The following is a 12,682-nucleotide window of genomic DNA, read 5'->3' on the forward strand; positions in this document are numbered from 1 at the left end:
CTGACCTTCAATCTGTAAACAATAATTAAAGATTATGACACACATTTTAAAAAACCTTCTGATGCTCTACTTCCAAGTAAAGGTGGAACAATTAAAATACATGATCTCATCATATTTTATTTAAGCCAAAAGACAGGAGACAGAAAATAGTAACAAATACACTGGTTTCTATATATCCACTTTAGACTTCCTTTCTATGTCTTAAAATATGAAAAGGATTCCATGTATTATTTTCCTTCATTTTATTTTATTAAAAGAGTAGATGTAGGCTAATGTTTAGTGAACAGCACTGACTAGAAGCCCACATTCCGAAGAAAATTACCATTCAATTAAAGAAGTCCCTGGCTTGAGCCTTCTCTGACACCATTACTCTATAACGAGTATCAAACGTGCTCAGAGCATGCTTTCCTCTATTCACCCAAACTGTCACACTGCAATACTTGCTAGAGGACCTGTCTACATAATTCCATCTTTCTTTGATAAATTATCACCAGCAGAACAGTTGAGAGAATTTCACCGAGCTTTACCAATACAAAGTGTTACTCACAGAAACTAAACTAGAAGAATAACCTAGAAGAATTATCTCTCTATAAACTATCCTGAAAGCTGAATTACTCTACATAAAAGTTTAAAAAAAATTGATAAAGATATTTACCATGCTTTCATATTTTAAATCCATTCCACTGTTATCTCTCCAGCTATGCATGGGCAAGTTGGTTTTTTTTAATAGATGTTCAAATGTATATTTTTATAGTAAGATTATGAAGCAACATTATATTAACATAAAAAACATTTAAGAAATTAAACTCCGATCAAAAGGAAACAATTTAAAATTATATTGGAGAAAATAAATGTGTAGAAATGTGTAGTTACTAAACTACATTATAAAACCAGTTACTAAGTCAATGAATTAACTTCCTCATAATTAAAAAGCTAATTCTTAAACACCACCTAGGAAAAAAAATAACTATATACTAAAAGGACAGGGGAAACACACTCCAGTAAGTAAAAGCACGTCAGTGTACGGAATTTACCAGCATTGCCTACCTCATACAGTAGACAGCCAAGGGACCAGATGTCAGACTTGAAGTTGTACCCGTTTTCGTGTATTCTCTCTGGAGACATGTAATAAGGTGTACCCACTGCAGAAAGAAAGCAGACGGAACAAGAGGAGGACAAAAATGAAGATGCAGCTGTGATAAGAAATTACATCCAAAATTTTAGATTAAAATGGCATCAAAAAAATTGATTAAGATTAGAACACTGTTCTGGGCATACTCCAGAACCTTTAAATGTCCTCTTTTCTCCTTGATCCTGAATAGCACACTTACATCTGTCCCACATTAAAACGGAGGTGGTGAGTGCCACTTGCTTTCTTTAATTCAGGTAGAGTCTAAGGAGTACAGAAAGAATTCTAACAAAATCTACTAAGTGGCTCACACTTGTTTCATTCTTAATTTTTAACATGGCTTGTATGTCCCAAATAAGCATGACAATATAGTGATTTTAAAATACATAGTAACACATAACAATTGGTGGAGTGTGTATAAAGCATACCTATCAACTTTTACAGAAACATACCTTAGAATACTATTGTGATTCTTAAAATTACAAATACAATCACCAACCGTCAGTACCTTACTTAACTCCCACTTTAGAAAGAATAAAACAGAATTTTGTGTATCAAAGGGCTATATAATAACATATGTGAAAGGACAATGACATCTCTGGAAGAACGTCTCAGGCTATTACTACTGAGACCTTTATAGACACAAGGTGCCCTGGATAATTTGGGGTTTGTTTCGATGTTAGCTTGTTTTGAATACGCTTTCTTTTTAATATATTTAATATTTATTAAATGTCTTAAATAAGACATTCACATTATATTTTCAAGGGCAGAAACTTTTAAGTAACTTTTGAAGGGAGAATCTTAAATCTCAAACTTAGATGGCTATTATTTCACCCTCATTTTGCCTAAGGCTTTTTGCTAAATAGAAAATCGAAGTTTGAGACAAAATTTAGAAATCTTACTTGCTTGAGGCAACAGCTACCAAACTGTGCTGCTACTCACAGAGAAAAGCTCTTTCTCCCTCTTCTCCCAAGAACTCTCTAGGAGTTCACAGTAGGTCTCGTGAGAGTGTAACTCGGGATGCTCAACAGGGGTGTTCGGGCAGAGGGAACAAGGGTGGACCCGACAAAGTCATGGCGCCGTGCGCAAACACATCCTCCTCCCCAAGGACGGCGTTACACACGCTGTGAGCCGAGCCGACACTGGGCTAAAAGGCGAAAACTCCACGGAACCATCCCTGCGCAGGAAATCCTAGAGACACTGGAACCCCTTCTTCCTACTAATGGATGGCCCTAATCAGAATGGATGGAAGGGGAGGTATTCATAAAAATGAGGAAATGAAAAAAGGAGTGTGCAAACAGGAGGATAAAAGGCACTGAAATAAAGTATGACACGTTCGGATGCTATCAGAGGCAGACGAGACATCAATGATTTAACTGCAGCATTTCCTGCGAAGACGAGTAAAGTTGCCGATTCCCGTCGGGAGGAGAAAAGCCAGACAACCTGTGGAAACGGCTAGGTGTGAAGAACGTGCACTATCCCAGAGTCGGACACACACTCGCTCCGCGGCTGCCCTCTCGCCCGTCTTCAGCGGCGACACCGACTGGACGCACGCGGTTGACGGAGGCGGCGGGTGCGGCTCGGGTGACAAGCGGCTGTGCCTCGGCTCCCGGTCCAGGGCCCGGGGCGGAGAGCCGTGACCCGCAGAGAGGGGCTCCCCGGAATCCACGGAGGGAGGCGACGGAAAACACTGAGGCGTGAAGGTTCAGGGTTTACCAGAAGCGAAGGTGATTAGCTCAGGGAAACCTGCTTATACCTCAGGGCTCTGAGGTGAATGTGCAAGATGGATGAAGAAACGCTCGCGTTTGCCCTGGCATCACACCTGGGCCGCTGCACAGGGCCCACTGCCGGCTCTAGAGCCCAGGGGCAGGGAGGCCGGATGACGGTAGGGGCTACAGGACACTGCATCTGAGACGGGGAAAGCGCTCAAGGCACAGAAGAGTCGCTTCCGGGGCGCTGCGGGGGGTCACGGGCAACCATTGCACCTGCAGCCCGAGCCGCGGCTTCCACTCGACGCTGGTTCTCTGCACGTTGGAAGGAGCCAACTCGGCCTATAAGCGACCAGTAGAACCGCACTTAGCCCAGAATGCCTCCTCCTTCTGTTCTGTGTGTCCTGCTCCCATCTCAGAGTGGAAATCTGAGCGGGCGACTCGCCTTGCTGGGTGACACCTCAGGTGACGACACTGCGTCGTCGGCAGTGAGGAGGAAGGTGCCACGGGGCCGCGCCCAGCGCCGAGCGGGGCGCCGCTCTCCACCGGGCGCCCTGTCCTGGACACCGACCTGAGCACAGGCGGGGTCCCTGCCCAGCAAGGACCCACCCTCGCCCCCTCCACCTGACAGGGAGCCCGCAGAATTTCAAGCACTAGGAGAAGGTGAGATGCGTTGAATCTCCATGTTTCAAACTTAATGAATATATGATTATTTCCTAAAAACCCTTCTTAAAAAAAAACAAAATCCTGACAGCTGTGCTGCCTCCAGCATGTGGAGACTCCCTAACAGCTGTACAAGGCGGAGGTGCGCAGGGACGTGAGGAGACCTTACAGGGACCACGCGACACCCTGAGCGCGAGGAGCCTCAGAGGGCGGGACGCGCGGCGCGCTCGCCCTTCCACCGCGGGCCCGCACGACGGGAACGGAATTCACCACAGCAAGAACTTGGGTCATTTCAACCTCCCGACAGGAGAAGCGAGGAATGGATGAAAACGCCACAAAAAGCAGAAAGGCCGAGACCAGACAAAAATGGTTAAAGAAATGAAAATGCTATCTGACCTTTAAAACATACTAAGACAGTCATTCAAATATATATTTTTTAAAACTTTTCATTACGTTAATTGACTTATTCTAGCTTATATAGAAGAGTTTTACACGGAAAGCACTCTATTAACAATAAATACGTTTGAAAATGTATCCCTGTACAAATGAAAACTGATGTCCACAAGTTCTACAATATGTTAAGAGAGCCAAAGAATTCTGCTAAACTGCTATTACAGAATATATGACTAAAATAGTTAATAACTTACATTTCATCAGAATAAGTTACATACAGAATTTTCCCAACAGTTTAGCTAAGCTAAACATTTAGCACTGCCATTGCTGCAAAGACTTGAAAGAGAAAAAATGATGTCTTTTTATATGGTTAGATCTGGGCTGCTAATTTTTCTGTTTGGTTTAAGGGAGGGAAGGAAAAACCAGTCAGAGGTCAGGAAATATGTTTCACATCTTACCTTTGCCATGAGCTAGCCAGGACCTCTAAAGTTCTCTTTCTACTCACTCACCTTATCTGTAAGATGCAGTGATGAGGAAGATGAGCTCATTTCTGAGATCCCTTTGCTCTAAATTCGGTAGCCCTCTTAAAAATTGTACAAATGCCCATAGGAAAAGTGAAGTGGAGAAAAGTAATATATTCCTATTTTAAACTATCACCTAGGACAGCTGACTAGGGTACAAACAAGTCAGTTTAGAAATGTTGCTTCTTAGAATAAACTGCAGAAAAGAAAGCTTGGAACATTCCTTGTTGGGAAAACTGAAAGGACACAACTCATCTTAAACATCAATTTGATTTAAACATGCGTGCGCACCACCCCCCACACAACTTCAGGGAATAGGAATTAACTTTCATTTTTTCCTTCATACTCGTATGTCAACCCAGAAATTATGTTGGCAGACTTCATGGAGAGAGGCCAAATTTACTTAATTGTAAGGAGTATTATCTCAGGTCAGTACAGAATGTCTCAGAAGTAGATTAATATTTGTTCTATGAGAGACATTTATTAAATAAATTTTTCTTCTTTCCAGTGTAACTGATAACATTTAAAACCCAGATAATTTTACAGTTACTGTTTCTCTGTCCAGGCACTGTGTTAAATGGATCATGTGTATTATCTTGCTGAGCTTTCAACAATGTTTATCAGGTCCCCCTGCACTGTTCAAGGTGCTGGCGAGACAGAAAAGGCTAAGCCCCTCATGGGGCTCACTGGCTAGAGAAATGGGGGCCATTGCATGAGATATTCCCACTATTGTCTTGTTGTAGACAGGACGCATAAGGAAGTCAGGTCATCTGCCAAAGGTGACAAAGCCAGTAAGGTATGGACCTAGAATCCAGCCAGGTCATCCTGTCCATTGCACTTTAACAGTTATTTTGTTAAAAGTGACCACTGTGAAACATGACTGGGAAAAAAAAATCTGAATCTTTCCAAATTAAGAAGCAGAGAACTCTTCTACAAGTCTCAGCATGTACACACGAAAGGCCACGGGTAAGGGTCAGAGATCAGTGCTTCTCTGCAGCTCCTCTGCTTCAAATAAATACTTGTGATGGTAGTTGAGAGGTTAACCATGCACAGTTTACAATTAGATAACAGCTTCCTCCCAGCGTGATGATTTAAGTCAAGAAAGGACTGAAAGTTAAAAATAAACTAGAGCAAGTAGCCTTCAATACTGACCAAGCATATGCTGTCTTTATGGCTCCATCCACACTGAACTGAAGGGAGACCAGCCAAGGAGAGCCCACAGAGAGGTGCTAGGGAAGGTGCGGGAACAACAGGTGAGTGACCACAGGTGGCACTTGGCACCAGAAATGAAACTGCTTTCATGCCTGGTTCAAGAACACTAATTTTCTAAGTTGCAATCAGAGGATGTATCACACTCGGAAATAGTGTGGGGAACATGAATTGTACACTCAAGAGACCCCAGTGTGAAAATTCTGAGGCTGGCTGAACGGCGGCCATGCGTTTACCCTGCTGGCAGCATCACAAAATCAGAGAACCATTGTCTCATTCTGAATAGCAAAGAGGAGTTCAAACAATCCTGTAACACAAACAACAACGACATCACAATTGCCCCCAAGGGGTTTCAAATATTTGTCCAGCATGAGGACCAGTCTCAGAGCATTGTAGCCAGTGCTTTGTAAAAACCCCTTCCATCCTCAGGAGGTGCAGCGAGCATATATAATAACTAAATCACACATGTACACGCAAAAAGAAAATTCTCCATCTTTGCTCTTCTGGGAGACATTAAGAAAGCAAGTAAAATGCCGCATTAGAACATGATGAAGCCTTTTTTTTTTTTTTCCCTTTCTTTTCACTAGAACAAGCAGTGAGACAGGAAACACTTCACTGTATACAATAAATGCAACTTTGGTGCAAATGGATTTGCCTGAATAACAGATAACTACTCTTAATTATATACACCTTTGGAGTACATAATGTTATATTTCATGGTGGTTTCTCTAAGTTTTGTTAAAATTACTATCTCTTATATTCCTGTCCATGATGTACTCAAAAGCACAAAAGAGAGACACCCCCTGAGAATTAAATAAGCATTTGTAAATAATTTAGAAAAACAAAACTGCTAATAAATTAATAGTAATGCTAGAAAACAACTTTCTTGCTAGAAACTTTGATTATGACAAGTGTGATATTTTTTCCCTTGAAAAGTAAACATGTATCACTCAACATGCCAGCAAATTGGGAAAACTCAGCAGTAGCCACAGGACTGGAAAAGGTCAGTTTTCATTCCAATCCCAAAGAAAGGCAATGCCAAAGAATGCTCAAACTACTGCACAATTGCACTCATCTCACACGCTAGTAAAGTAATGCTCCAAATTCTCCAAGCCAGGCTTCAGCAATATGTGAACCGTGAACTTCCTGATGTACAAGCTGGTTTTAGAAAAGGTAGAGGAACCAGAGATCAAATTGCCAACATCTGCTGGATCATGGAAAAAGCAAGAGAGTTCCAGAAAAACATCTATTTCTGCTTTATTGACTATGCCAAAGCTTTTGATTGTGTGGATCACAATAAACTGTGGAAAATTCTGAAAGAGATGGGAATACCAGACCACGTGATCTGCCTCTTGAGAAATTTGTATGCAGGTCAGGAAGCAACAGCTAGAACTGGACATGGAACAACAGACTGGTTCCAAATAGGAAAAGGAGTTCGTCAAGGCTGTATATTGTCACCCTGTTTATTTAACTTATATGCAGAGTACATCATAAGAAATGCTGGACTGGAAGAAACACAAGCTGGAATCAAGATTGCCGGGAGAAATCTCAATAACCTCAGATATGGAGATGACACCACCCTTATGGCAGAAAGTGAAGAGGAACTAAAAAGCCTCTTGATGAAAGTGAAAGTGGAGAGTGAAAAAGTTGGCTTAAAGCTCAACATTCAGAAAACAAAGATCATGGCATCTGGTCCCATCACTTCATGGGAAATAGATGGGGAAACAGTGGAAACAGTGTCAGACTTTATTTTTCTGGGCTCCAAAATCACTACAGATGGTGACTGCAGCCATGAAATTAAGACACTTACTCCTTGGAAGAAAAGTTATGACCAACCTAGATAGTATATTCAAAAGCAGAGACATTACTTTGCCAACAAAGGTTCGTCTAGTCAAGGCTATGGTTTTTCCAGTGGTCATGTATGGATGTGAGAGTTGGACTGTGAAGAAGGCTGAGCGCTGAAGAATTGATGCTTTTGAACTGTGGTGTTGGAGAAGACTCTTGAGAGTCCCTTGGGCTGCAAGGAGATCCAACCAGTCCATTCTGAAGGAGATCAGCCCTGGGATTTCTTTGGAAGGAATGATGCTAAAGCTGAAACTCCAGTCCTTTGGCCACCTCATGCGAACAGCTGACTCATTGGAAAAGACTCTGATGCTGGGAGGGACTGGGGGCAGGAGGAGAAGGGGACGACAGAGGATGAGATGGCTGGATGGCATCACTGACTTGATGGACATGAGTCTGAGTGAACTCCGGGAGTTGGTGATGGACAGGGAGGCCTGGCGTGCTGCAATTCATGGGGGTCGCAAAGAGTCAGACACGACTGAGCGACTGATCTGATCTGATCTGATCACCAATAAAGGTGTATAATAAAAAAAAAAAGGTGAAATTTTAATGCTAAAACATGTGCCTAAAAAAGAAAGCACTGAATTTCAGTAATATAAATATCAATCGAAACCTCTGACCAAAACCATATCACCTCATCCGGTTTTAGGGCTAAGACTGTCAAGTGGACTAAACCAGGGAGCAGGCAGATCTTCATCCCTGGGGTTACACCCATGTGCGTCATGTTACATGGCAAAAGGACTTTGCAGGTGGAAGGTGATGGACCTGAAAACAGGGAGACCACCCGGGACTGTCTATGCCATGTGCAAGGGTCTACACCTGCCACGCTGGCTGTGAAGATGGAGCAAGGAGGTGGAGGTCACGCCCACAAGGAGCTGCTTCTAGGAGCTGACACGCATACTTAGGTGACACAGCAAAGGGACAGGGTCCTTGGTCCTGCAAGACCAAAGACCTGGCTTCTCCCTACAACCTGGAGAAGTCTCCTCTTGAAACTCCAGGAAAGAGCAATTCCAAAGACGCCTTGATGGCAGTCTAGGGAGAGCAATGCTGGAATCCTGACCCACAGAGCTGTAAAAGCCGTACATCTCTGTTGTGTTAAGCCACTACATTTGTGGGAATTTGTTAGGGCAGCGATAGGAATCTGACATGAATGCGCTAACGATTCACACACCGCCTGGGCCAAGTCCACGTGCTGAGTCAGCTGCAGGCCAAGAGACGGAAAAGCTTGTGACCTGAAGCATCCATGACCTCTGCAAGCTCACTGGACAGTCTGGGGATGGGATCAGTTCAGTCTTTGAGGGTTTTTTTTTGGGGGGGGGGGGCGGGGTGGAGGGAGAAGCCAGTATATTTACAGTAAGACAAATGAAAGGATAAAATGATGATCTTGTATAATTTAAAAGCACACTGGTTGTTCACTGACTGCTAAGGACCCTAAACCAGGTAATCACAACCGCTTTAAAGACTCAAATTAGGAACAGAGAAGAGAAAGCAGGTCACATGCTACATGGCACTCAGTTCACAGTTGATGTTTGAAGCTTGGTAAAAATTTTTCTTATAAATGTTTTAAATTTGCCAAAATAAGGTTCCCATCATGTGTATGAAGCACAAGCTGGAATCAAGATTGCTGGGAGAAATATCAATACCCTCAGATATGCAGATGACACCACCCTTATGGCAGAAAGTGAAGAAGGACTAAAGAGTCTCTTGATCAAAGAGGAGAGTGAAAACGCTGGCTTAAAACTCAAAATTCAGAAAACAAAGATCATGGCATCTGGTCCCATCACTTCATGGCAAATAGATGGGGAAACAGTAGAAACAGTGACAGACTTTATTTCTTTGGGCTCCAAAATCACTGCAGATGGGGACTGCAGCCATGAAATGAAAAGACGCTTGTTCTTTGGAATAAAAGTTATGACCAACCTAGACAGCATATTACTTTGCCAATAAAGGTCCATCTAGTCAAAGCTATGGTTTTTCCAGTAGTCATGTATGGATGTGAGTTGGGCAAAGAAAGCTGAGCGCCAAAGAATTGATGCTTTTGAACTGGGGTGTGGGAGAAGACTCTATGAGAGTCCTTTGGATAGCAAGGAGATCCAACCAGTCCATCCTAAAGGAAATCAGTCCTGAATATTCATTGAAGGACTGATGCTAAAGCTGAAACTTCAATACTTTGGCCACCTGATGCAAAGAACTGACTCACTGGAAAAGACTCTGATGCTGGGAAAGATTGAAGGTGGGAGGAGAAGGGGATGGCAGAGAATGAGATGGTTGGATGGCATCACCAACTCAGTGGACATGAGTTTGAGTAAACTCCAGGAGTTGGTGATGGACAGGGAGGCCTGCAGTCCATGGGGTTGCAAACAGTCGGATACGACTGAGCGACTGAACTGATCATGTGTATGTCCAGGAGGGAAAATCATAGATTTATTGATAAAGAGAAAACTCACCAGGGATCAAGACTCTAGCATACCTCATGAATTATTCTGGATTTAAAAATAATCCGTCTGCTCAGAATCACCTAATTCAGAATGATGGACACGCCCCAAAGCCATGTATGGTTCCCTCCTCCTCCCCTACCACCATACAATCCCATCAAGAGAGCTAAGTACTCTTCAGGTGCAATAGCTACAAATATGTCACAAAAATAAACAAGGAGAGAAAGAGGACAAATCATACAAAAAAAAAAAAAAACCCAGGTGTTTTCCCTCCAGCTCATGGTCCTCGCTGCTTCTGGTTCTCCTCTTCCTGGACACACGGGGGAATTACTATGTCCACTCCTTTAAGATGGGCATGGACACGAGACTTGTTTTAGCCAATAAAACATGAATGGGAATCAACCTGTGTTACATTCAAGCAGAAAGATTTAACTGAGAGCCAGTAAGTGAATTCTCCATGATCTTTTCCCCTTGTGAAGATCACACGAGATGGAAGCCCCTGAAATGCCAAGTGACCACGTGGAGGCAGGGTGGCCACCTGGGCCCACAGTGGACTCTGGATAACCACAGAAATAATATGCTTCGGTGCTGACTGCTGTTGCTTCCTGCAGCGTGCTCTAACCTGTGTTTTGTGACGGATTTAGTTAAATCCACACTCTGATGCCCAGCCTGCCTCTAATTCATTCACTCAGGAGGTACTGAGCATCTACTCTATGTCCTCTACTATACACTTGGGACACAGGAGGTACGAACCCAAACCACGGAGACCCCGGTCCTCGTGAAGATACATGTGGTGAGGGAGGGAGAAGGAAAGGACTAGGCATAGTAAGTGAGTCACACAGCGTGTTCCAAGGTAAGAAGTCTAAGAAAAACAGGAAAAAACAAAAACACGATAAGGATCAGGAATTCTAGGGGAGGTGTGTCAGGGGCAGCAGATTCATTATTAAATAGAGTGAGCTCAGGGATCGCCACCCGACCCCCACACAACGTGACGGGACAGAGGAGAAAAGGTGCCTTCAAACTGCTTGCAAATATCAAACTGCTGTGCCCATCTTCACTGCCACAATGGCTGCTGGTACTGAGGAGCAAGAGAGGATTCCTCTGGGTCGGTATCACAGGAAAGACGGGTAGTTTGATGTGGCTTGAATAACAATCATATATTTTTTTAAAAAATCATACATTTGGATTATTTTAAAATAATCCAAGGTGACAAGAGGAAACGCACACCTTGACGGCCATGTTCCTACTTCACAGGTTTTAGTTTCCAGTTTCGAAGGGGCGTTTCCCCGGAAATGTCAGCCCCAGCTGCGGGTCGACAGGAGGGTTATGAAGAAAGACCTCCGGATCCTGCTCACTTCTGAGGCTTGGGCACGGAGAACAGGCAAGCGCAGGGCAGGCACAAATGGCGCTTCCCCCCAGGTTCCTCAGCTGCGTGCGGAGTGGGACATGGTGACCCCAGGTGGAGGTGAGGGGCAAGTCGGGGACCTGGTGGCGTTGGGACCATGCCACCAGGCCCCGATGCAGCGTGCCCAAAGGCCGGGCGGAGGAGCACCTCACTGCCTCCCGCGTGCAAGCCCGCCCACCCCTGGGCCTCGGGCTCCTGGACTCTGGAAGGCGAAGGATCTGCAGCCACAGCTCGCACCCACCCCCGGGCCTCAGGGAGCCCAAAGACTGCGAAGTGAGCAGGACAGTCACATATGTGAGTCCCGCCCTCATAAGCACCGGCAGCTCCGTGAATGACTGAGTCCTGTCTGACCACCCGAACTGGCCCAGCCAGCAGACTGCCTAACAGGAGGCAGAAAAACAGGGCTCAGTCCTTAAGTAAATGGAACAGCCGGAAGTACTGTAAACACAGACTAATGTTTTCCAAATTGCGGGTTATAACCCATTAATGAGTTGTGAAATCAATTTACTGCATTGCAAATAGCATTATTTTTAGTAACACAAAATAGAAGAGACAGTATCAGGAGGAACCATGGTTGTAACAGGGACTTTCCACTTCAGTTTTGTGCAGTGAGATTCCCATGGGGTCACGGTACAGCTGGGGCGTAGGGGGCAGGGGCGCACTATCGGGAAATCTGGGAGCCCCTTATCGAGAGAGCTTGACTCAAGGGGGAGACGTGCCCTCCTCATAAAATCAGAGATACACACACACACACAACTCATTTTCCAACAAGTCTTACATCTGTGCGGTTGGTAAACAACAGGAAAGAACAGAGTGAAGTTTATACATCGGGACATGCATATTCCAACTCGGAGTCTCCCAGCCACACCCTCTGTCCAACTGCATACACAAGCACTAAATGACGATCTGACTTAACTGAGTCCACGGAGAAAAGGAAAGGGGACGAGAGCTCAGACCACACACAGGGATAAATGTGGCGCGTGCTGGGCTGGCAAGCACAAAGACGTTTAGATTTTGCTCAGCTCTGTGAAGCACATGCTAAGGGGCCGTCGAAGAGCCACAGAAGAAGCGGCCAGCACAGGGGAGCCCCCGAGGAGAGTAGACCACACTGGGCGTGCTGACCCCGAGGACAGGGGAAGGTCACAGCTGGGTCCTCACGCCAATGCTGAAGGGTTGGCCCCTGAGCTTTGGGGAAGGGGCGAGCCACCCCCACGTGTGGCTGAGGCCCCCGTCCCGCAAACCGCCTGCAGAAGCGCCCACCCTGCTTCAGCCCCTCGTCTGGCCCGCCCCGGTCAGCCTGGGATGTCGCTCCCTGGGCCTCTCTGTACCCTCTCACCCCCGTTCAGATGCCACCTCCTGGCAGGGGCTGTGCCATT

At 44.9% G+C, this 12,682-nt stretch overlaps 1 protein-coding gene across 14 annotated transcripts in view; it reads right to left on the reverse strand.

The window, feature by feature from the left end:
- NEK7 (NIMA related kinase 7) overlaps positions 1-12,682 on the reverse strand; it is a 166,864-nt gene that overhangs the window by 47,920 nt on the left and 106,262 nt on the right. For all 14 annotated transcript variants that reach the window (XR_015142581.1, XM_086342204.1, XM_086342205.1 and 11 more), the window contains one exon: positions 1,048-1,142. Coding sequence is in view for 13 of the 14 variants with exons in the window: in XM_086342204.1 (XP_086198330.1) it covers positions 1,048-1,142 (95 nt within the window). In the remaining variant the exon portion in view is untranslated. The remainder of the gene's footprint in view (positions 1-1,047; positions 1,143-12,682) is intronic.

This window comes from Bos grunniens, chromosome 16 (assembly GCF_055505025.1).
Source record: "Bos grunniens cultivar Pamir isolate PY7600 chromosome 16, Bosgru_T2T1.0, whole genome shotgun sequence".
NCBI lineage: Eukaryota > Metazoa > Chordata > Mammalia > Artiodactyla > Bovidae > Bos > Bos grunniens.